Raw genomic sequence first — 23,624 nt, forward strand, 5'->3', positions numbered from 1 at the left:
ATGCCAGGTAGTACTATAAGTTATCAGTCATTTCATGGTAATAGAAGTGAATTGAAAGCTGTGTCCTTGAAAAGATATTTTTAAACAGGAAAGCATAAAGTTAGTGGACTCAAGAGTACGAGAAGGGATCTCCAGGGAAGAAACAAATCAACAGGGAGACACTGAAGATGCATCAGGAAACAACTACCTATTTTACAGTTTGGAGTGAGGCTCCACTTCCTGGATAGACTAATGTCCTCCTGCCAAGACGTGTCAGAGCAAAGCTCTTTCTCTTGAAATAACGCATGTATACCCTCTATAGCTATTTCGTAAACAGAAAGTGTGCAGTAATTCACAGAGCGCTTTAAGTGAACAGAGCAATGGTTAACCTTAAACTCTGTGAACCGTAGGAGCTATCATTAATACAGTGTAGCCTTTTCATGACGATGAGACCGTTCTGTCCCCAAGGCAGCTCACGTGGCTGGGGTGAGCAGGTCAGTCACTCCCAGCTCTGCATTCGGGGACTTTATATTGGTTGCTTCAAGTCAGCCGTGATGAGGATATTTACATCAAAGGAATCAGCAAATGCTACACATCAGGCTTTTCTTTTCAGAGCTGATTGTTAAATATTTACCAGCACACTGCTGCCGTGACCCTTAAAAAAAAAATTTGGGGATATACCACGGCATATGAAAAAAATAGCCTTGTTTTGGTTTTGCCTTTTGAACCGATGTTAGTGATATTTAAATTTGTATTCATCTTCTTGTATACTTTACATTTCAGCTATATTTATGTATAGATAGACCCGTTCACTTTCTCAAAAACCTTTGCCGGGCATTCAATGGTTGACCAGATAGATGCAAAGGGCCCCTCGAGGCTTTGTGTCACCTGGCTCTTTCTGCCTTGTTTATCCCTGGCTCTGGACAAATTTAACCTTAAATGTGCCTCATCCCCCCCCAAAAAAACCCCTATTCTTTCTTTGCTCTGGATATTTCTAGTCTGCAGCCCCTGCCTTGGGGGCTCTCTTCACCCCTTCTCTGTCTGACAAAGTCTTACCCATGTTTCAAGGTCAGAGCAGAAGTCATGTCCTGCTCCTTGAGGCTCATCTGCCCCAGCTCCCTTCAGCATCCATTGCTCTTTCTCCAGTGCTCCCACCAAGTGCCATCCGTCCCTCCTTTGCCACCATCACCATTGCCTTGTTTTATAGGTGTTTGTCTCCATGTCTGATCTCCTCCCCTGGATTTTAAGCTCCTTGAGGATAGTGAATTTTACTTATCATTTTATCCTTTGGAGCAGCTGGTATAGAGCTTTGTACATAGTCATCACGCAGTAAGTGTTAGTTGAATTCTCTGCAGACATGATTTCATATTCCCCACAGTGCCCTGGACAACACAGTAAGTGCTGTACACACACACACACACACACACACACACACACACACACACACACACACACACACACACACCACCACCACACACAGTTTCATCAGTCTAAATATTTCTATTTGTGGACTGATTTCTTTTAACCTGGAAATGCCTTGTTGAAGGGGAACATTAGACTCACATGAAGCCCCAAATGAGGATCAACCACAAAACTTCTACCTTCAGTTTAAAATGTCACCTTTCTCATCTGCACGCAAAATTGGACCACCTTGTCCAGTCATGGCTTAGAAAGGTGCAAATCTGTTACGAATCATGACCTCTGATAGCCACTGAAGATGCGCCTGCATTCCTACTGGGCATAGATCCTGCCAGAATGTAAGTTCTGCTGGTATTTTTGTAACCAATGATAAAATGAAAACGATTCGGATTTTTTTCCTTTGCTCACTTCCACTGTAAAAGAAGGCTGCCCCTGTTTGGTTTGTTCATTCATTAAACAATTATTGCCTTCTCATGCCAGACACTTGGCTAAAGTCTCAAGAGATAAAGATGAATTATCCACGGCCCTGCCCTTCTGGGGTTCACATTTAGGAAAAGAGACTGAAAAAGCCATCAGACGTGTTCAAAGTCTCAGGCGACATCAAGCCCCGAGGCTCTGATGATGACCCACATCAGTGCGTTTGCCCGCTAGTTTCTGCCATCTGTCCCCGCATGAGATGTTTGCTGTAACTCCTTGCCACTGCCCGCTTTTGGTTTGAATGACCTTGGAGACAGCCTGAAATCCCGAGCTTTTAGAGTTTCTGGTCTGCACATATGTGCTTCAAACAGAAATCCACAAACCTCTCATTATCTCCTCTTAGCAGGCTGCCTACATGACTGACGACCAGCTCTTTAGTCACTCCAAGAATGGATTTCTATGTAGCCTGTGCCCTCCCGGGATGCATGAGGGTGCCCAGAACATGTGTGGCCGCACTGAGCGGCACAGGGCAGTTAACAGAAGCCACGCAATTTGCAAAATGCCTCAACTTCCTGCTCATTTCTGAGACAGAAAATGGTCACACCTTAACCTCCGGAGGCTCATCAGCGGAATAATTCCCACCCCCACCCCAAAGAGAGCCTCTGGTGTCAGATTCCACCCCCTCCCCACCCTTGCTTTTTGCAAACATAAGCACTCGGGCTGAAACAACAGCTATGACTCAGTTCCTAGCGAACGCTGCCTGAATTGATTTAGTCTGAGTTCAGATTTAGCGCATAATCATGTTCAATTTGCTCCACTGCACTGCCTAGAGATAAAAGGCTGGGGGGAAAAAAATAGCTCCAGCTTGTGTCAGTCTTTGCGGTGATGTCATTGCTATCAGAGAGCCAGCCGCTCTTACTCTGCCCTGCTGCCTGAGCCGCGGCGGGCTGTGTGCGTGCAGCGGAGTGGGCTCAGGTGCCCAGCTCGGCCATCCCCAGGGCAGGGCAGCGCCCGGCCGGCCCGGAAACATCCACCTGGAAGGCTCTTCCCAGCCCGCACGACTCGGAGGCTGCCTAGCTGTTTATTGTCAATTCCGGAGGGGGAATGCCAGCCCCTAGCATGGACTGTGATGTTTCCACTCTGGTTGCCTGCGTGGTGGATGTGGAGGTCTTTACCAATCAGGAGGTTAAGGTACGCACCTGCAATCTTCTGTTTCATTGTTGCTGTTGCTGAAGCTGCTTGGAGGCTTGTTAGCTTAAGGGAACAATACTTTGGTTCATAGTTTTCAGCTCACGATCTGCGCTAGAAATGCATGTGGTGAGTGCCTGACTCTATTAATTAGAATAAGTTAGACGAGGGACTGGCACATTCATTTTCAATGGGATAAGGTTGGAAAAACCACTGTCTGTTTGTTCTTGCCTTTTCTATTAGGTGAATCCCAGTTGTCCTTTTCACAGTAGACATGTTTTCATAGTCTCCGTGTCAATAAGAATTAGCCAGTCCTTAATGCTGAGAGGGGTTTTAAATCGATGATTAAATGAAGAAAGCACATATAATAAACATCGTACCCAGGACACCCTGATCGTGGGACATTAACCCCTTGATGGGACGTCACTTACATAGGCCGTGATGTGGTCTGCAAATTGAACAAAAGCTGTTCTACAGATGGCAGTTTCAATCCCCAGCTCTCTGGAAGTCAGAGTTGGAGAGCAGCTGTCTAAATTTCCTTTGTCAGGCAAAAGAAGCAAGTCATCTTCCCTGAACAGTTGTCCATAAAGAAAGTTCAGGCATAAATAAATTTTGCGTAGTATTCTAGGGCGCTGGTCCTCACTGACTGTCTGCAACAATTGTTTGATTATCATGGGTAATTGTCTCCTGATGACATACATTCTCTTTGCTTTTTCCCTTTGGTTTTATGTTCTGAAAAAGATGCCATGCTTGTGAAATGGGCATTTTGATTTCTTCTCTCATATTGAAAATAAGAACTAGCAGAAGCTTCTTATTTAAACAGTTCACACACACGACAAAAAGGATAGTTGCTCATTGTGTGATGGGAGGAAGGAAAGGGGAATTGCACTGCATAATCATTTGTCACCTTCCCCTTAGTCTTTACTTAAAAGGAAGACCCAGAATTCTTTATTTTGGGGTGTGCAGATGACACCCTGGTGCTTCCCAGGTGGGAATTTATGTGTCCACTAGCATAACACATGGCTCTGTCATTCAAGATTGCAGTTTTGAACACCCTTTTGAAATGAATTCAAGAATCTGTTTTGTTGCTTCTGCATGTTTTAAACATGTGACTTGCATTTACCAATTCTTAGGCCAGTGCTGTGAAGTGTCTGACCACCTGTCATGCTGAGGTTCCGAAAATTAGAAGGTAACGGTTTGGTGCTGCCCGTGGTCGTGTCCACGAATGGAAACATGCGTGTAGCGACTCACAGCCCCGCTGGCCGTACACGCTGTGTACACTCCAGAAGGGAGCAGCCCTCAAAGCCCCTCCAGTTCAAAACCAATTTAAATTCCGACGTGGGTAACTGAGTAGAGAGCCATCTCCCAGCACCTGCTGGAACAGAATTATGCGTACATAAAGTAACACTTTACGATTCCCTTCTCTTCTGAACCGTTCCCTTTTAATTACGTGCTGGGCCTGTGAACGTCATAAAACAAATAATCTAGACTTTTTTGGTCCAAGAAATGATGGTGAGAAAATACTGATTAGGCATCTGGAGTCTGCCGGGCATTGTGCTCTTACAGGAAGGAGTTTAAAATATGCTTAGATGACGTAGGTATTTGTCATATAGACATACAAAGAACCACTTACCCAATATTTCTCTTTTTAAAATCATTGCTCTTTTTTTACTTATTTTTTATTGAAGTATAGTTGATTTACAATGTTTCAGGTGTACAGCAAAGTGATTCAGTTATATGTGTGTGTATATATATTCTTTTTTCAGATTCTTTTTCATTATAGTTTATTACAAGATACTGTATATAATTCACTGTGCTATACAGCAGTTCCTTGCTATTTATATTTTATATATAGGAGGGCATATCTGTTAATCCCAAATCCCTAACTTATCCCTCCCTCCCCCTTTCCCCGTTGGTAACCATGTTTGTTTTCTATGTCTGTGAGTCTATTTCTGCTTTGTAAATAAGTTCATTTGTATCATTTTTTAAGATTCTACATATATGTGATATCATATGATTTTGTCTTTCTCTGTCTGACTTACTTCACTTAGTATGGTAATCTTTAGGCCCATCCATGTTGTTGCAAACATGCCCAATATTTCTTAAAGACAGACTATTTTGTGGAATTCAGGGGACACAAAATTCTTACAGCTGGTTGTACTTGAGTGGTTGGGATGGTGTCATGGAGCAGGTGGTACTTGAACTTGACGATGGGTAGATTTTGATACAGGAAGAGGGAGGGCACGGGGACAGGAAGGCATTCCATCTTGCAGTCAGGTGAGTCAGTGCATTCGACTGCAGTAGGATCTCTGTGAGAGACTGGAGGGGGGGACAGAGGGGGGTCAGGGCCAGATTATAAAGCCTCTCACCCTGTTCGTCAGAAATGTGTGGGGTTTTCTGGGAAGACTCCCACCAGAAGGATGCATTACATGTCCTTCCTGCTAAATAGCTTCGAATTACAGTTGATTTGTTTCTCTGAAACAAGTTACTTAATCATTCTGTGCCTTAGTTTTCTCATCTGTAACGGGATAATAGTAGTTCCTACCTTGTTGGCTTGGTAGGAGGATTAAAGAAAATTATACATGTAAAACAATTAATACAGTGCCTGACATATTTCGTGTTCAATAAATGTTAGCTGTCACCATTATCGTCCATGGTCATCTTTTTAGACGTTCTCTAAAGGTAATAGGTTACTTTCCCCAGTTTACTGGAATGTCCTATCTCCAGATGACTTTACAATGGCAGTCCAGGACATAGAAAGTGTTTCCACTGCCATCCCCCCCACCCCACACACACACAGCCCAGCAACTTAGAAAACACTGCCCTTCCTTTCAGACATTTAATCATTTAACGTAAATCAGTGACGTTATTAACAAGCAAAATTAAGGCAGGCCAAAGAGGTCTGTTGAGAAAACCTACATGTTCCTCGTTCAGAAGTGAGCATGGCTTAGTGTCATGAAGGCACATTCAGATGTCAAATTCTGGCACCAAAGTTTCTCCAAAGGTAAACATCATTGATTACCAATTTCAGATCCATAGTGGAGCCAGGAGTTCTTTTCTTCCAAGTCCCAATATTTCCTGTCAGAGAAAAGGAAGGCACCGGTTGGGGGTCCGTTTCACCTGCCTGCATCCAGCTTGTTTGATCTCAGTCTCTTTTTTGCTTTTTACAGACTCTCCCTTTCTACCTGGAGCCCCATGGGGAAGCAACCACACCAGGGTTATGCAACCAGCAGACTTTCTTAGCAAATACAGTGGTTAAATTGAAGGAGGTGGAGAAAATGCAAATCTAGTGACTTATAGCAATTTAGAAAACCTTATCCTCCATGGGGGATCTCAGCTGGTTGCCTTGGGGGCCCTTCAGACTCCAAGTTCCTAAGTTTTGCCAAAGCTGCTAGAGCAGTAATACCAAATAGAAGAGGAAATCAGTCCAAATGCATCCCCATGTTTGTCTTTCTCCGGAAACTCCGTTGGTAGTGTTGTGAGCTTAGCTGTCTGTTTGATGGCAAAGGATGCTTAGAAAGATAAAGAAATTTGAAGCCCTCAATAGAAGGAAAATGACATGGTGAACTGGAGAGTTTGTGGGCGCGCGCACGTGTGCGTGTGTGTATGTGAACGCGGGCAGGATTGATTTTCTCCAGTGTTCTTCTCATATTCTGAAAATAGTCTCCCCCGCCCCTCAACAAGAGCCAGATGCTTGAGGAAATGAAAGGGATCCAAAGATGGGTAATAAAATTTGTATTTTACTTTAGTCCAGTTGTCCTTAAACCTGATAACACATTGGTATCCCCTGGAGAGCTTTTAAAATATTGACGTAAACAAATAAACGTATACTGTAATTTCAGGCAGTGATAAGGGTTTTGAAGAAAGATGAAGCAGAGTGAGGGGGGGAATTGCTGGAGGAGAGGTTGCATTGGGGGCCCTTTAGGCTCCTATCTCCTAAATGTTGCCAAGACTGCGAGATCGCAGTCAGACAAATGGCGTTCCTCTGTATTTGTCTCTCTCCAGAAATGCTGTTGGCCACTTTTGAATGGATGGCCAGTAGAAGCATTTCTGGCGAGGCGACAGGTTTTGAAACGTCACTGTTCCTGTGTCATTCAGGGATCTGAAGTGAGTGAAAGGACCGTGTATGGATCTGAGGGAAAAGCATTCCAGTAGAGGGAACAGTAGAGGCAAAGAGAGGCCATTTTATCTGATGTGTTCTCTCTCAGCACCCCCATTTAACCCAGTGGTCCCCAACCATTTTGGCACCAGGGGCAGGTTTCATGGAAGACAATTTTTCCACGGACGGGGGCTGGGGGATGGTTTCGGATGATTCAAGCGCATTACATTTATTGTGCACTTTATTTCTATTATTATTACATTGTCACATATAATGAAATAATTATACAGCTCACCATAATGCAGAATCAGTGGGAGCCCTGAGCTTGTTTTCACTTGCCACTCACTGATAGGGTTCTGATGAGTCTGCAAGCAATTGATTTATTGTGGTCTCTGTGCAGTCAAACCCCTCTGCTAATGATAATCTGTATTTGCAGCCGCTCCCCAGCACTAGCATCACGGCCTCAGCTCCACGTCAGATCATCAGGCATTAGATTCTCATAAGGAGCGCGCAACCTAGATCCCTCGCATGCGCAGTTCGCAGTAGGGTTCGCGCTCCTGTGAGAATCTAATGCCACCGCTGATCTGACAGGAGGCGGAGCTCAGGCCATAACACGAGCGACGGGGAGCGGCTGTAAATACAGATGAAGCTTCGCTCGCTCGCCCGCCGCTCACCTCCCGCTGTGCAGCCTGGTTCCCAAAAAGCCACGGACCGGTACTGGTCCATGGCCCGGGGGTTGGGGACCCCTGATTTAACCTATTTCCATCATTCGTTCATTCAGAGACCTACTGAGGCTGTCAAGATCTTATGCCATAATTTTAATTTTTTTAACGCTGCTCCTTTTTAGAAATTGTGCTTAAGCTAATTCCCTCATGTTATGTTTTAAGCCTGGTGGTTCTCTTGGAGGAAGGGGAAATAGAAGCAGAAATTTGTTCTCAGCATGATAATTTTTCATACGCTTGAAATCTTAGGATCACTGTAGGACTTTTCTTTCCCTTCGAAAAGTCTAGGACCTTTGCAAGGTGACTCATAAGTCCTACTTTCTCTCCTCTGCTTTTGAGAATTTCCCAGTATCCTCCTAATCCATGCAATCTTGGACAAGTCTCTTAACCTTTCTGGATGCGTGGTGATTAGGCTGAGAAAAATGCCAATGCTTTGTGTATTTTGTTTTCCTTTTTCACACAAAAATGTGATGCGACTGACTCATAGTCTGTGTCATGCTGTTGCGTGAGTTCTGAAAAAAAAAAACAAACCCAGCACATCTTGGCCATTTAGTACAAAGAAATCTCTCTGGCATTTGAACCACTGGAAATTTCACGACTTGTTTTGTTCGGCTGGATTCATAGGAGGAGAAGGATGGAGCAGAGTTGGTGTGATATGCTTTGCCCTCTGCTTTGGGGAGAGACAATGACACAGATGAAGATGTGGGTGTTGGGTCTCGGGATTGATGGGGAAGAGAAACTTGCGGGTATTTGTTAGAAGAGCTTGTCAAGCTTCATGCCTATTTCTTATGCTTTTTGCATATGCAGTGCTGGGCAGAGGATCTGGCTGCAATCATGACTTTTTGGTTCTGTAGAAATATTCTTTCCGAATCTTCAGAAACCATTGTGTTCACTCAGTAACTTATAAGAATTTAAGTTGTGTATGATTTCATTCTCAAGCACTGAAACCCTCTGGAGATATTCATGGCAACTTTTAGGAGCCAAAATGTTAAGTTAACAGAAACTCTTATTCTCTGTTCAATGACTGGAATTTTAAATAATATTTGTTACATGTCTCCAGACCACTTTTAGTTTCTGAAAACCAAAAGGGAGTGTGGGGGGAGGATAGGGGAGGGGGTATGGGGTGGCCTGCCCATAACAGATTCTAATCCCCCAGCACAACAAAAGTGTGTTCTTCCTCTGCTAATGAAATGGACTAGAATTGAGGCCATTCTGGAAACAAATGCATTAATACAAAACGGAATGTTAGACATTAACCCTAAAAAAATACTTTAAGAAACTTAACATTCTTAAAGTGCACTGTTGAATATTATCTTGCCTCTGAAGAAAGTAGCAAACACCTTTCACAGATTGGGAAGAAGGGATTTTATGCAAGTGACAGATGCTCCCTGAGAAGGTTAACAGGCAGATTTCTCAGCCACCTGTCACATTAGGGAAAGACAAGGTACAGTATTCAACTAATGACATTGTAAAGCAGGAAAGCCAACTGAAAAGTTGCTTCTCTGTTTAGAGTCTTTTAACTGTTGGAAAGTAATTCAAACATTGACAGTTGCTACCTCTAACCTGAATGTCAGATTTATTCAAAACAGTAACAACAAAACAGTATCTTCATTAACATCGTTCTCCTAAAGAAACCGATTTTAATGTAAAACTCAGAGAGCACCATTTGCATCCTTAGTGATTCTGAGTACAACTATCAATAATTTATAATAGCCTGTTTTAGTACTTTCTGATGAAGCTTAAAATTGACAAATAGAAAATGATACCTGAAACGTTTATCATCACTGGGTATATTTAGGTTGTAAGCTTAAATGGCATCACAGCTTTGTGGTGAAGAACCCAGCTTTCCAGGGAGGTCATCAACCCTCCAGCCCATTCCTGGCCTAGAATTTCTGAAAGTAAGGGGACAGTACCTTTACATAAAGGGAATGTATCTCTTCCAAGCTCTAAATCTAAGCTGATTCCAAAAGATTAGTCAAAAGAACATTGAGAGGGCTTCCCTGGTGGCGCAGTAGTTGAGAGTCCACCTGCCGATGCAGGGGACACGGGTTCGTGCCCCGGTCTGGGAAGATTCCACATGCCGCGGAGCGGCTAGGCCCATAAGCCATGGCCGCTGAGCCAGCACGTCCGGAGCCTGTGCTCCGCAACGAGAGAGGCCACGACAGTGAGAGGCCCACATAACGCCAAAAAAAAAAAAAAAAAAGAACATTGAGAGAGTATTTAATGAGGTCTTCAAGCAGGTAAAAAGAAGTTGTGAACTCTTCATTCTATCTAGAATGTATCATTTATCTTAAAACTGTTTGAGAATATAATACCCACCAACTTAGACCTTCCCTAGAAAATACTCACTGGATGTGCCTTTGTATTCCTCTTTGGGATAAATGTATCCAGGGGGAACAATATACACAGGCACACACACACTGTGAAAATGTATTGTATGTGTATACTATATATAAATATATTTTTTCTTCCGTAACCCTGGAAGGTTTCTTCCTGCTCTGCTCCGCCCCTATCTAACCAGCTATTGGAAACTGTGGGCTCTTAACCATGTCAAGAGATGAAAAGCCCAGAGAAGGCTCCTGGCAAAAAGTTGAACAGAAGTCTAAACAATTGCTAAACAGTTTCTCCAGGGTGGGGTGGAGGTGGCAGGGGGGACACGAAGAAATTCATGGCATTTCTTTTTATTGTTACATGCCAAGGGAATGTTTACATCCTTACAGTCCAGTAGCACAGTTACTCTCCAGAATCTAATATACCAGCTCTGAACTATGCATTTTTTTTAAAGGTTTTCAAAATGATCTTGACCCTTCAGCTTCCAGAAAGATAACTTTAACAAATGTATCCTTCTTTGTTATATCGGACTTCAGACCAGCTTTCATTCCCCGCCCCACCTTCACCCAAATAACATCTTCACTAATATTCTACTTGTCCCAACAATCAGATTGTTTGCTACTTAGTCGTAAGATTTATTTCCTGCATCTCTGATGGGGCTAAAGGAATATGCAAGCAGTGTTTATGCTGTGCCCCAAAGATTTGATTGGGGGGGTGGGCATTTACTAAGTTGAGCATTAAACCATCTCACATGATGGCAAATGTAACCCCCCAGAGATAGTCATTTTCATGGATCGATATTTTATGTTATCAAGATGGACAATTTAAAAAATTCTAGCAACGCTTCTTCTTCACTAAATACTTCTGAGTACATGACACACACCAGGGTACTCCTTGTCATCCCCATAGTAGCCCGGGGCATCTATTTTTCTGCCCTGTTTTAAACAGGTTCCTGATCAGAGAAGTTAAATTTTTGCACACGATCACACAGCTATTAATTGGCAGAACTGGGACTCGAACTGTGGTCTGCTTCACTCTTTCCCCTACCGAAATATCCCTAAGGATTAACAAGCCATTAATCGATTACTGGGGGGAAAGAAAAGATATATATCTCAGAGGATAAGCCATTGAACTCATCGGTAGTATTTCCTCTAGTGTTCAAAGCGCTGTTTTTGTCTTCTATTACTTATCAGATTAGGGAGTATTACTTTTACATAAATCAGTAGTGGAGATCATTTGACTTTTCTCATCTAACATGATGGCAGCTCTAGGCATAGCATCTGTTTTGGATTTCATCTGAAAATTTGTTTCAAAACCTAATAATGCCATCTAGTTGGGGAGAAAAAAAAAGTGCTGGAAAACCCAAGAGCTCACCAAGAGGCGGATGATAACTGGTATGGCAGTTCCGCCACCTCTTTCTGCATGTCAGAGAACATTTTCCAGGACTGGGTGAAGGGTGATCTCTGAAGAATTGTAGAACAGCAGTGTTGAAAGTTTTAATGGCAATAATAAAATTTTACTTTTGGACAGGGCTTTCCAAATTATACAAAACTCAGCTTTCTCTCTGGAGCTCTCCAAGGTTAAACAAGACCACACAGTTCCTCAGGGGAAGCGTGGACTGGGATTTGTTCACGACACTGCACAAGATCTCTTGGTTTATTATCATAGCCTGTATCAATAGCACATCTAAGAGAATTGATTTCATCTTCTGTGACTCACTGTACCTTTAGGTATGGACTAAGAAAACCTCTCAGGCCACCTTTCCTGCAACAGGATACATAAGCAATGAGCAAACTTAATAATAACAACAGTGTATTGAGCACTTACTATTCGTCAGGCACTGGACAAAGTGCTTTTATTCATTCGCTCATTCATTCATTCATCAAATATATATTGAGTGCCTTCCATACTCAAGGCCACACACTAGGTTCCAGAGATACAGAGGGTAACAGTCCTGTTGGACGCAAAACTCTGTGCTCTCTCATTATGCAGTGTTGGCCTTTATTCCACTCAGTTCCATTTTTCCCAAAAAAGACAGTGCTCTTTCGACCTCCAAAGAGGCCTTCTTTGCTGACTTAGGGCACGTGAGAAGGAAGCAAGTCCAGCCTCCAAGTCAGACATCCTGGTTAGAAGTCTCTATTTGGCCACTTGGCCACTTACTGTGTGACCTTGAGCAAGGAGCCTTACCTCTCTGTGCCTCAGTTTCCTCAATTACAAAAGGAAGAAAATAATAGTGCTTGCCTGATCACTTGGCAGGCAGAACACACACCGGTAATGTTAACCTTTATCCTCATCCATCGTCATCGTCGTTATCATCAGTATCAGTAAACTTCTCATATAGAGTTTTGAGTTTTCTTCTCAAGGCACTTCACCTATAATAGGGGCACTGCCCCTGTTTTATCAGACACTTGCCTGTGGTTTTCAACTCATCTTCGCACAGAGGAAGCAGTGCCCTACCTCAGCGACACTCTGAGGTCACAGAACCAGAGAGGGAACCAACTGGTTCAGCAGGGCAGTGAGCAACCACAGACCCAGACAGTTGGTCGTGACTTCCAGACCCAAGGCCAGTTTTAATAAGCATTCAGAGAACAGGGTATATGGCAGAATACAGAGGCTTTAAGGCAGGATGCCCATTAAGGAAAAGAGAAGTTGAACTCAGAACCCATTTCTTCAAGACATATTTAAACACGTGTCTCTGAGCAGGAATTTTAAATGGAGTTGGTGACTAGTTTCACCACAGTTATGCTAAACCATAATTGCAATACTTTCAATATTGACCTTCACTTCCCATATCTACTTTAAAACGGTGGTGATAGGTGGAAATTAGATTAATTATCCAGGCTAAGCTCAATTTCTCTTTTGCTTAATAGGCCTTTTGCCCTAGAAACTCTGTTTTCTGCCATGCACACCTACCTATGGCTGCTTATTAACTTGTATCATAACTAGCAAATCATTCTGTGATACTTAAAACAAAATAAAAACTAAGCTAAAGCCCTACTCTTCATTGCCTGGATGAATAAGCAGTAGACCTAAATTATTAATGAGAGGGAGGGTAGATGATCTATTTTATATTCTTTCTCTGTAGGGAATTGTTCCATACATCGTAGTGCTCAGCAAAATAATATTCTATATTTAAATAACCCTTAGCATATGATTAACCACAATTGATGTTTATGAAGGCCTCAGAAGACTTGAACCCTCTTTCAATGAGTGCGTCCTCATGCCACGCCTCTGTTATAGGTGGGAAGTATTATTCTCTCAATGAGAAATTCAGGTTAGAAGTGTTCTCCAAACCCAATCAATAGAGAGATTCAAGTTTGCTCCTTGTTACTTCACATTCTATTTTAAAAATTTATTTTATTGCATTATAGCTGATTTATAATGTGTTAATTTCTGCTGTACAGCAGAGTGATTCAGTTATACATATATATACATTCTTTTTCATATTCTTTTCCATTATGGCTTCTCACAGGACATTGAATATAGTTGCTATACAGTAGGACCTTGTTATCCCTTCTATATATAATATATATAATAGTTTGCATCTACTAATCTCAAACTCCCAATCGTAACCTCCTCCAAACCCCCTCCTCCTTGGCAAACAAAGGTCTATTCTGTATGTCTATGAGTCTGTTTCTGTTTCGTAGAAATGTTCATTTGTGTCCTGTTTTAGATTCCACATATAGTTACTTCACATTCTTATTCCATAATTCTTGGAGGCGAAACCAAGAAACAACTTGGGACAACTTGGGACAATGGTATAGTGGCTTGTTCTTTGGAGGCAGAAAGACCTGAATTCATGCTATGTCTTATTTATGACTTTCCTCATATGTTAAAAAAATGATACAGATTTAAGTTAAGGGCTATTGAGATGTAAATGATCAATAAAGTATTGCTGATGCCTGCATTTAGCATGAGTGGGGCATCTCATCCATTCATTCTACATTTAACAAACATGGCAGAGCACTTGGTAGGTAGTAGGCGCTGCTTCAGTACTTGGATGGAAGCATGCCTCCTGCCCTCAAGGAGTTCAGAGCTGTTGGAGGAGTGAAGGTAATAAATAAATACATAGAGTTTAGAAAAGGCCATGGTTTGAATAAGCCCAGTACACTGTGGAAACCTCTGGGAGGGAGGTCTGGAATGAAGAGGAGAGGTTTCCCCAAGGAAGCAACTCTTGAGTTAACTGCTTTAAAGGTTAAGTAGGTGTTCGACAGGTGAACGAACGATAGAAATCAGAGAGGGGCTCCCTGGGAGAGAGAGGAACCTGCACCACAGCAGAAATGCCGGGAGAGTGGTGACTCCTAGGAAGTAGAGCCCTGGGTGGGTGCTGGATTGTACAGAGGCTGGGCCCACTTTGTGAGGGAATTTGGATGTTATGCTCAAGTCCAATCAGATGGGCCATGGGAAACATCTTAAACAGGGGCGTGACTGTCCACCTGGTGTGACACAGGGTCCTCTCTGGTGGTAGTATGACTGTGGCTGCGCCGGGGCTGATGCTGCGGAGAGGCTAGTGTGGGGGAGGAGCTGCCGCCAGCCAGCCAGGCAGAATGGGAGTCTGCAGAGTCCGAGCGTCCCTGAATTACGCTCATAATCTTCTGTGATTCCCTGTCTTGTGTTTTTAAAGAGGAAAGAGGTCAAAACAGGAAAGCAACTGCTTGTGGAAGTCATTAGGTTGCCATTCGACGAGTTTGAAGGGGAAGGGCATCTATGTTAGTGCTACACCCAGGATACTCAGGGATGCGTTCAATTCAGCAGGCGTATACTGATTGTCTTCTAGGGCCAGGAGTCGAAAATCCAGGAATCCAAACCCTGGTCCCCGCCCTGGGGAATCACTGGGTCTGTGGGCAAGGGAGGCTGACTTAGAATAACAGGCAAATGTCTTTTATCCAATAAGTCTGCCCTGTCGCTTCTTCAAATTTCTAATCACTGGGAAATAGAAATTCAGTGATGTTGAATGCTGGACCTAGAATACTCTGGGTTCCTCCAGAGAGCAAATACACATACAGGGGGAAAAAAAGAAACAAACCTGCAATATTTTGCTAAACTATGTTCCTAGGGGCTAAGATTCCCCCAGTGTAGCATACACAAATCAAACAGCAAGAAAAGTTTAGGAATTCCCTAGCGGTCCAGTGGTCAGGACTCGGTGCTCTCACTGCCGAGGGCCCGGGTTCCATCCCTGGTCAGGGAACTAAGATCCCACAAGCCTCGTGGCCCAGCCAAAAATAAAAATAAAAAGAGAGAGAGAGGGAAAGAAAAGTTTGATGCCATCTCTTGTTAGTTAACTGTTGCCATCATGCCAGTGGTCTTGTCCCAGTACAGTAGTCTATATATAATAGATGCTGAATAAAAGTTAGATGAGGAGGGCTTCCCTGGTGGCGCAGTGGTTGAGAGTCTGCCTGCCGATGCAGGGGACGCGGGTTCGTGCCCCGGTCCGGGAAGATCCCACATGCCGCGGAGCGGCTGGGCCCGTGAGCCATGGCCGCTGAGCCTGCGCGTCCGGAGCCTGTGCTCCGCAATGGGAGAGGCCACAACAGTGAGAGGCCCGCGTACCACCAAAAAAAAAAAAAAAGTTAGATGAGGGGATGCATTACTGGGGCCTGCGTTTGTTGCTGGTCTTGTTTTAGGCGACGGGATGGAGGAAGGAAGAGGAACGGGGAGCCTTCTCTGCCTGTCAGGACAGACTCCAAAAGCTGCACCTATTACTTCCTCTCAGATTCAGCCGGACCAAACCTGGGTGCACGGGCACATCTGGATGCAAGAGAGGCTGAGGATAGCACCTTGTTCCTGGTGGCCCCGTGCCCAGGTAAAATCAGGATTCTATTATAAAAAGAAGGGGAGAAAGGTGGCTATGGAGGGACCCACAATTTCTAGTGCTGGTGACAAATGGACCCTTTAAAGAAATGACTTGAGAACTCAAGTTGCAGAATTCACCTATGTTAAATGACAGCCCAGAAGGAGTTCATGAATCCTCAAAACACACAGTCTAGAAGAAGTTTGTCGAATTTCATGAGACGGGTAATCTTTGATCTGGGGTTTGAAAGGCGTGGCAGGTACTAGTAGGCGCTCTCTCTGCAACCTGGCTGCTCCCTTCCAGGTCAGCTGGTGAGATGAGAGCCCCAGCAGGCTGCCTCTCCCATCCCGTCTCCATGACTTGAGCATCCCACACACTTCCCTGCTTTATGTACGGCTGCTGTCCTCTTGGGTAGCTCTGTCTGTTTGAAGATAGGTCTGTATTGACAGATGGCAAGGCCATCTCTAAAGAGGTCCAGAGTATCGTTCAGATCCTTTGCAATCAGTGGCTAGGGCTGGTATTATGCTGAATAAGCCAGCAAGTTTCTACCCCGGTGGGTACCAAGATGTCTTCAGCCTTCCTCTGCCCTTCATAGATGCAACAGAGCCCATGATGCAGCCATGGCTTCAGGGAGACTGAAGGAGGGCTGAACCAAGAGTCAGAAGCCCAAGGTGCAGGTCTTCAGGCCACTCAAGAAATTTAACTTCTCTCATAGACCATTGGAATGAAAAATGCCTAGATGAGCAGTGGGCGCCACGCAGAGGGAATGGGTTTTGGATTCAAACCAGTCTGGGCTGGAGCCCTAACCCTGACAGTTACTGGTTTTGCAGTTCTTTATCTCTGAGTCATGGTTTTCTGATCTGTAAAGTGGGTATAAAAATGCTGCTCTACAGAGTAGGGTAAGAATGTAACGAATGAAAGCACTCAATAAGCAGCTATTATTTTTCTTGCCTCTTTCATCTCTAAACATTGATGATGAAAATACCTTAAATTCAACCGAGTCCAATAGTGAGATTTAGCTCTGTTAAAAGCACAGTGGTTCTGCGATATTGAAGATAACGTTATTAGCTCCATCCACAGAATTATATGTCACTTTCCTGAAATCCACACAATTTTCTGAGTAACATTCCTGCATAGGGCATCATCCATTGTAGTGAAAAAATAAAATAAAAATCCATCAAGTCTTTCAAGGCTGCAAAAAATATGTAATAACTCGGGTCAAATTCTCCCATGTCACTAATATTAATGATATCAGTTGCTTCCTTTGCTCAACACTGTGGCAAAAATCAAAAAAATGTTCAGAACAGCTATTTATTTGCCAGTACTGAGGAGAGAGAAGCAGGCAGAGATCATGTGTTAGGTCAACTAAGAGATTTCTTTGGAGGAACCATGAATCAGTCTTTATTCTTTTTTACAAGTATTGGAAAACAAAGTGTGTTGGACCAGGACAGTATGTACCCCCATTCAACCCTCCTTCTCATTTGTGTTATAGAATAGAAGCTCTGAGCACAAAAATTTTATAATGACTTCCTGATGACGTTCCGGCTCCAGACTCTTTCTTGTGCGTGAATGGGAAATAAACTCAAAAAGTACTTTAAGCTCTTGAATTCTGAATGAGCACAATATAATCAACCCTGAATGCCTCAACTTTCCCTTGAAACTTCTGCTTGATCCACCTACACAGTTATTCCAGGCAATTATCATCATTACCGGGGCTTGGAATCTGGAACAATCTTTACTCATCAGCCCCTATTATTGACTTTCCACATAAGCAGGAGCCAATCTTTCCAAGTCTTTCTATTCAATCTAAGTTCAAGGCTATTTCAAGTACCTAATCTGAATGGAGCACCGTGTAATCTCCAAAGAGTAGAAAACTCAAAGTCCTACAGTCTAGCAGGACTGACTAGTATAAGTGCTAGGAGAAAGGTGCAAATTTAGTAACCTGGGGCTTCCAGGAAGAACGATTCCCTTCACACTGGGCACCTCAGGACTAGCTTCATCTAAAAGTAACTTCTTTAGATCAGAAGTTGCAAAATGACCACCTGTGAGCCAGATCCACAGATGGATTTTATCTGGCCTGTACAGCACTGTTTTGTTAAATTGAATTCTTTGCTAGCCTTTAAAATTTGGGGAGGTTTTACATTTAAAATCTATATCCCTGCTTCTCTTAAAAGATTGGCAGAGCTGGCATTACTGAGTCCCCCTTCCCACCAGCTACAAGTGGCTCAAGAGGTTGCCCTTTTCAACAGAACAAGCATTCTCCAATCCCCACCACTCTCTATTGCCCTACACTTGGCTACTTCACGTCTAGGCAGGGAGTAGTGGAGGACAATGCTGTAAAGTGAGGAGTGAGAATAGTCCTGCTGTGGATGCCCTTGAGCACCAACCAAAGCATTGCACTTAATTCCGTGAACCATAGGGATCATTAGAGTGTTAAGAGCCATCATTTAGGAAGATCACAGTGCCTCAGGCATCCAGCCTAGAGAGGAGAAAGGAGAAAACGAGGGAAGGGAGAGGACAGGGAAATCAGTAAGGAGGTTGTTGTCATTCTTTAAAACCCACGTCTCCATTTATTATCCCTCTTTCTTAACCCTACATGGAAATTCTGTAGACTGAACTAGAAAGAATGCTGGACTGTAAGTCAGAAAACTGGGCTCCAGTTACAGGTCTGCCCTTGCTAGCTAGCACAGTGCGTGGGCAAGATTTGGGCTTTCTAGTCCTCCCTTTGCTCGTGATGAAGGGAGCCATGAGGGTAGCGTTGACCTCCCAGGATTATGGTGGGGATTAAGCAACACAGCATTTTGGACGGTCTTCATGGACTCTGTTACCAGCCCCTCCTGACTTCATTTCTGCAAACTTCTCCATATCAGCAGGCTTACCCCCATCTCTTTCCTATTGATCAACTTTGACTTTATTCCAATGATTTCCCAGCTTGGATTCCTCCTGAGCTGCTGCTTATTTTTTGCCTTCTTAGTTGAGGCTTAAAGGCAGGGTTTCAGGGTGGAAAGGCCTCGAGGGACAACTAAGGGCCCCCTCCTTGCTGTAGCCATCTCCCCTCCAGTATCCCAGCCTCTCCTTGAACCCCTCCAGGAACGGAGCCCTTACTCCTCACTGTGACTGTTTTCATTTTTTTTTTTACTGAAACCCTGTAATTTCAACCCATTTGTCCTAGTAGTCGTGTGCTCTGTGAGCAAACAGAGCAAGTCTGCTGTTTCTTTGCCAGCAAAATGCTCTTGTTCTTTGAAGACAGTTACCAGCTCGCGCTCCCCACGGCCGGATATTCCTCTTCAGATTAAATTTGCAGTTTCTCCGGCTTATCCTTTATATGACACGGTCACAAGTCCCCCCTCCCATCCTGAAGTTCTGCCCAACTTACACCGTCTTTCCATCACCGGCTGCTCTTCACTTCCTTCCCCTCCCCCTCCTTATCCAGCCATTCTGCACGTAGACCCTTGGTCTCATCCCACCCTGGACTATGCCAAGAAAGCACCCTTAGCCCACCCCCGCCCCCCACATTTGCCTCACCTCTCCCTTCATTCAAACTTCTCACATTCCGCGCTTTAAATTGGGCCATTTGTCTAAGATAAGGGTTCATGATCTCCAGAGTCATTAATGGAGCCGTATTTGGCGTACTCATAATGTTGAACATGATTGAGCGTTTACCCCTGTACTTAAGCGTACGTCCCATGTCATCTCATTGAGTCTTCACACTCCCACGTAAGTCAGTACTGTTAGCACCATCCCTCTTTCAGAGTTGGAGGGAGGGAGCCTTTGCAGATGAAGGAACCGTTCAAGTGGCAGCGCTGGGATCAAACCCAGGCTGCCTAGCTCAGAGCCTGTGCTTCTCATCACTGCCCTGGGCCTCCTCTCAGCATCTTTGTCTGAGGGCTATACCTGAGTATCCTTTCATTTGTTTATTTGTTGCATAATTTCTTTAGGGCTTTCACAAGATTTAATAGAAAGTGTAATTACTGTAATCATTACTGTCATGCATGAAGGCTTCTTTCCTTCCTCCTGTTTGTTTCAATAAAAGCCCCTAAAGCCATAGCCTGGCCCCCACCATCTTCAGGAAGATTTCTAAGAGGATGTTACGGGATGGTCCAAAGGCAGGTGGATATATTCAAACGCTAAGCATTGCAATGCATTTCCCCACCTCTCCTCATTCCCCTTTTTTGCTCTGTTTTTGTCCATAGCACTTATTTTATAATGTATGATATAATTCACTTATTTGTTTTTGTTTAGTATCTGTCTCCTCTCACTAGAATGTAAGCTCCATGAGGGCAAAAATATTGTATTTTGTGTATTGCTGCATCCTCAGCTTGGCACAGAATAAGAGCACAATATATATATATCCCAAATGAACGATACAGCAAGAAAGCATTCCACCTCCTTTTGAACATGGACCTTTGACCTTAGAGGTTCGTTGTTCTCGACAATCACCTTGACCCCCTTGCCTCCATCACCCTTATCCTCACACACACTCTTTAGCTGATGTCCACTCAGCCTTGAAGCCTCAGCTCACCTGGGCTTGGATTTCTACCAGAGCCTTAGCTGTTCCCTGAGGCCCACATGCCCCTCCTCTGTGCTTCCTCGTCACCCTGTGTTTGTCTCTGTCACTGTCCTTCCTGCTTTGTATTCCTGTAGCCTGCACTTGCAGACAGACATCTCCTCGCTAACCCTAAGCTCTCTGAAGGCAGGGGTCTTCTTATTCATGTTTGTCTCCCAGCACCCAGCCCAGCGCCTGGCATAGAGTTGGTGCTCAATAAATAGTTAATTCGTGAATTAAAAATACTGTTTTTCATAATGGAGCTTTGGAGCCACAAGGAGAGGCACCAACTAGCTTTGAGTGTGGTTAAGAACCAGAACTTGCCACTGGGGGATAGAAGTTCTTTATTCAATTCGTATTTACTGAGTGTCCGTTATATGCCAGGTGCTGGTCTAGACAGAAGGAGACGTCAGGGAACGAAACAGTCAGAAATGCCCACCATGGAACATTCTAGTGGGAGGCGAGAGAAGATAAGGAATATGATAAATAAATGAGTTGCAGAGTATGTTAGGAGTGATACGTGCTAGAGAGGAAAAGAAGCAGCAGGCCAGGACGAGGGGGATTATGAGTGGGGGAAGGAAGTGGAATCTTCAATAGGGTGGACAGGAAAATGTCAATTTTCAATAGTTTTCTTACCGAAAAGACCACAGAAGCCTTCCAGAAACACTTGCTGCATTCCTACAATGAGCAAGGCGCTCTGTGGAAGCCTGAGAATTCCAAAATGGAGCTCAGACACTGGTGAGAAGACTGTCATATCAATCAGAGTATGATAAACGTGAGCGTCCAGAGATAAAATGGGATGCCAGCAGGCTCTGTGAATAAACCAAACTGGCTTTCCAAATGCTGTGTAAATATCACCCTGGCCATCCTCATCCTCATCTCTCCTTAGCTCTCCCCTGCCCTTTTCTACACTGCTTCACAGCCTTTAAAATTGCTTGCGGTGCTAGGACGGTAACTCTGAAACATGTCCATTCGTTCGGAAGAGTTATAAAGTGCAGTTCTCCGGGGTGGTAGGATCCTTGAGGGTGTCGCGGATAACCGTGGATCTAGAAGCATCGGTGTGGCTGCTCCACTCACAGTAACACACACTGCCGCTGCTGAGCTGCCATTCCTGGAGGAGAGAGGCCCCGAGCGGGCCAGGGAGAAGGTGATTTCAGTTGAACCGTCTGTTGACACCTCTCATCCTTTGGCTCTTTGCACATGGAAACAAGCCAGTCTTGGAGCCTGTGTGGCCCCCTCAGACGTCACGCTGCTATTGGCACGCTTCTCACCACATTCCCTTCCATCGGGTGGCCTTTTGCACGCAATGGCCCCACTCTGGAGCATGCTGGCTTGATCCACAGCACTTCATGACTGCCTCTGGCGGTGCCTGTAAAGCCTGCCTCCTGGCCACCTTAGCAGCATGTCCTGAGCACCTCGGCCACCAGGAGCGGTACCAGGCATTCCTGACCGAAAAGGCCTCCAGTTGAGAACAGGATTACGTCCTTGCTGTGGGAGCCGACGTCCAGTTCACGTTTGCAGAGCGGTCAGCTTTTTCCTACGTTTCTCGTCTATTGAAGTGTTTCCACTGAGTTCGATGCCTTGATTAGCTCATGAACCAGCATAAATTTGGATCCTGGTCTTGGCCCCTGTCCAACAGATGTCTATGGAGAAGTATTTTCGGCTCTGCGGCTAACAGAGAATCCTGTTGATTCTTGAATAAATTACCCATGGAGCTGAAGTGTGCTGCCGATTGGAGGAGTTTAATTCATGATAGCAGTTTCCCTGTGAAAGGTCTGAGTCTTCCTTGGGAGTTATAGAAGTGTAACATCGACCCACGTTTGAAATCTAATGCACTATCAATCAAGTAGAAGTCTTATGCAGTGCCCTCTTAGCCTGGGTTCCCCAGAAAGCAGGGACTGAGATGAAGCTTAAGTGCAGATGCTTCACTGGTGAATGCGAACCAAGGAGCAGGGGTGGGGGCCAGGTGGAGAGAAGCAGGGAAGCAGAGGGAGCCAGTGCAAAGATGGGTAATGGGAACCCAGCCCCCGCAATGGTGACTGGTTGCTGGATTCCGTGGAAAGCCCGAGCAGCTGTATAAATATGGTACAGAACTTTCTGTCCAGGCAAAGGAAAGGGGAAGCCTTTATCCGTTCGCTTCCAGCCACCACTGGCCAAAATTTCTCCCCATAGATTGTTACCCCCCTGACCTTCAGGGCTATGTATATATGAGTACCGAGCAGGCTCTTGGGTTGCCTGCTGCCTCTGTGTCAGCAGAGAAGCTCGGGATGGAAAGAGACAGGTACTGAGGTGAAGCAAGGCCCTTGGGTTGCAAACTGCATGAAGCCGATTAGAACCCACACAAAACTGGTCACTGCTGCAGGAGTGGGAGTATGAGACAGGTGTCTTACTAAAGACACCAGCAAACAACAGATCTTTATCATAATTGACAACTGAGTCATCCTTTATACAAAAACTCCTTTCTTAGAGACAAAACCATCCAGAGTACCTGTGCTATTGAAACCCAGCAGGACCCAGTGGGACCCTCCTGGGTACAAATCCTTTCTGTGTCCATCACCAGCCCCCCCTTTCTTGTTTATAAGAAATAGGCTTCGTTCAGCCTCCTTGATCTTCCCTGAATTCCAAAGGGCAGATTCAAACAGTTGCTAATCTGTGAAGGGAGGGAATGCAGACATGTAGGAGGAGAAGTCAAGAAACAATAGTGTAGCCAGGGGGCAGGGTCCTGGTTCCTCCTTAAGGAATAGACATAACAATACCTTTGAGTTCTTCTGCAGGAACTAAGGCCCCCTCCCAGGTGGAGGGTGGTACCTTCAGGCTGAGCCCAAGATTCCCGGAGCACCGCCCTGTTACATCACCACCAACTAATCAGAAGTGAGGCGCTGGAAGTATCCAATAATAGCACTGGGTGCTTTGCACTATTTAACTCTGTATTTATAGTCCGCCTCGTCCCAGGAAAGGCACAAGGTTGTCTGCATACCTTCCACTTGTGCAGCACTCTGCTGGGACCCCTGTTCTAAACCTGGTCAGGTGACTACTGCTCTTAGCAAAAGCATGGGGATGGTACCCATAAGAGGCTTGATTTAGATCAGATTTGTCTGATGGTTGCTACTGTCATTTTCTCAAAAGAAAAAT

The 23,624-nt window shown here is 44.5% G+C and overlaps 1 protein-coding gene across 2 annotated transcripts in view; it reads left to right on the forward strand.

Moving 5' to 3' along the window:
• The window catches only part of RCAN2 (regulator of calcineurin 2), a 264,437-nt gene that overhangs the window by 170,451 nt on the left and 70,362 nt on the right, over positions 1-23,624 (forward strand). Inside the window, exon 1 of one of the 2 annotated variants that reach the window (XM_067752770.1) lies at positions 2,679-3,006. The exons of the other annotated variant lie outside the window; for it this stretch is intronic. Within the exon in view, the coding sequence (XP_067608871.1) occupies positions 2,920-3,006 (87 nt within the window). The 5' untranslated portion in view covers positions 2,679-2,919. Of the gene's footprint in view, positions 1-2,678; positions 3,007-23,624 lie in introns of those variants that run through there. 2 annotated transcript variants of the gene reach the window in all.

The sequence above is a fragment of the Pseudorca crassidens genome, chromosome 10 (assembly GCF_039906515.1).
Source record: "Pseudorca crassidens isolate mPseCra1 chromosome 10, mPseCra1.hap1, whole genome shotgun sequence".
Taxonomy (NCBI): domain Eukaryota; kingdom Metazoa; phylum Chordata; class Mammalia; order Artiodactyla; family Delphinidae; genus Pseudorca; species Pseudorca crassidens.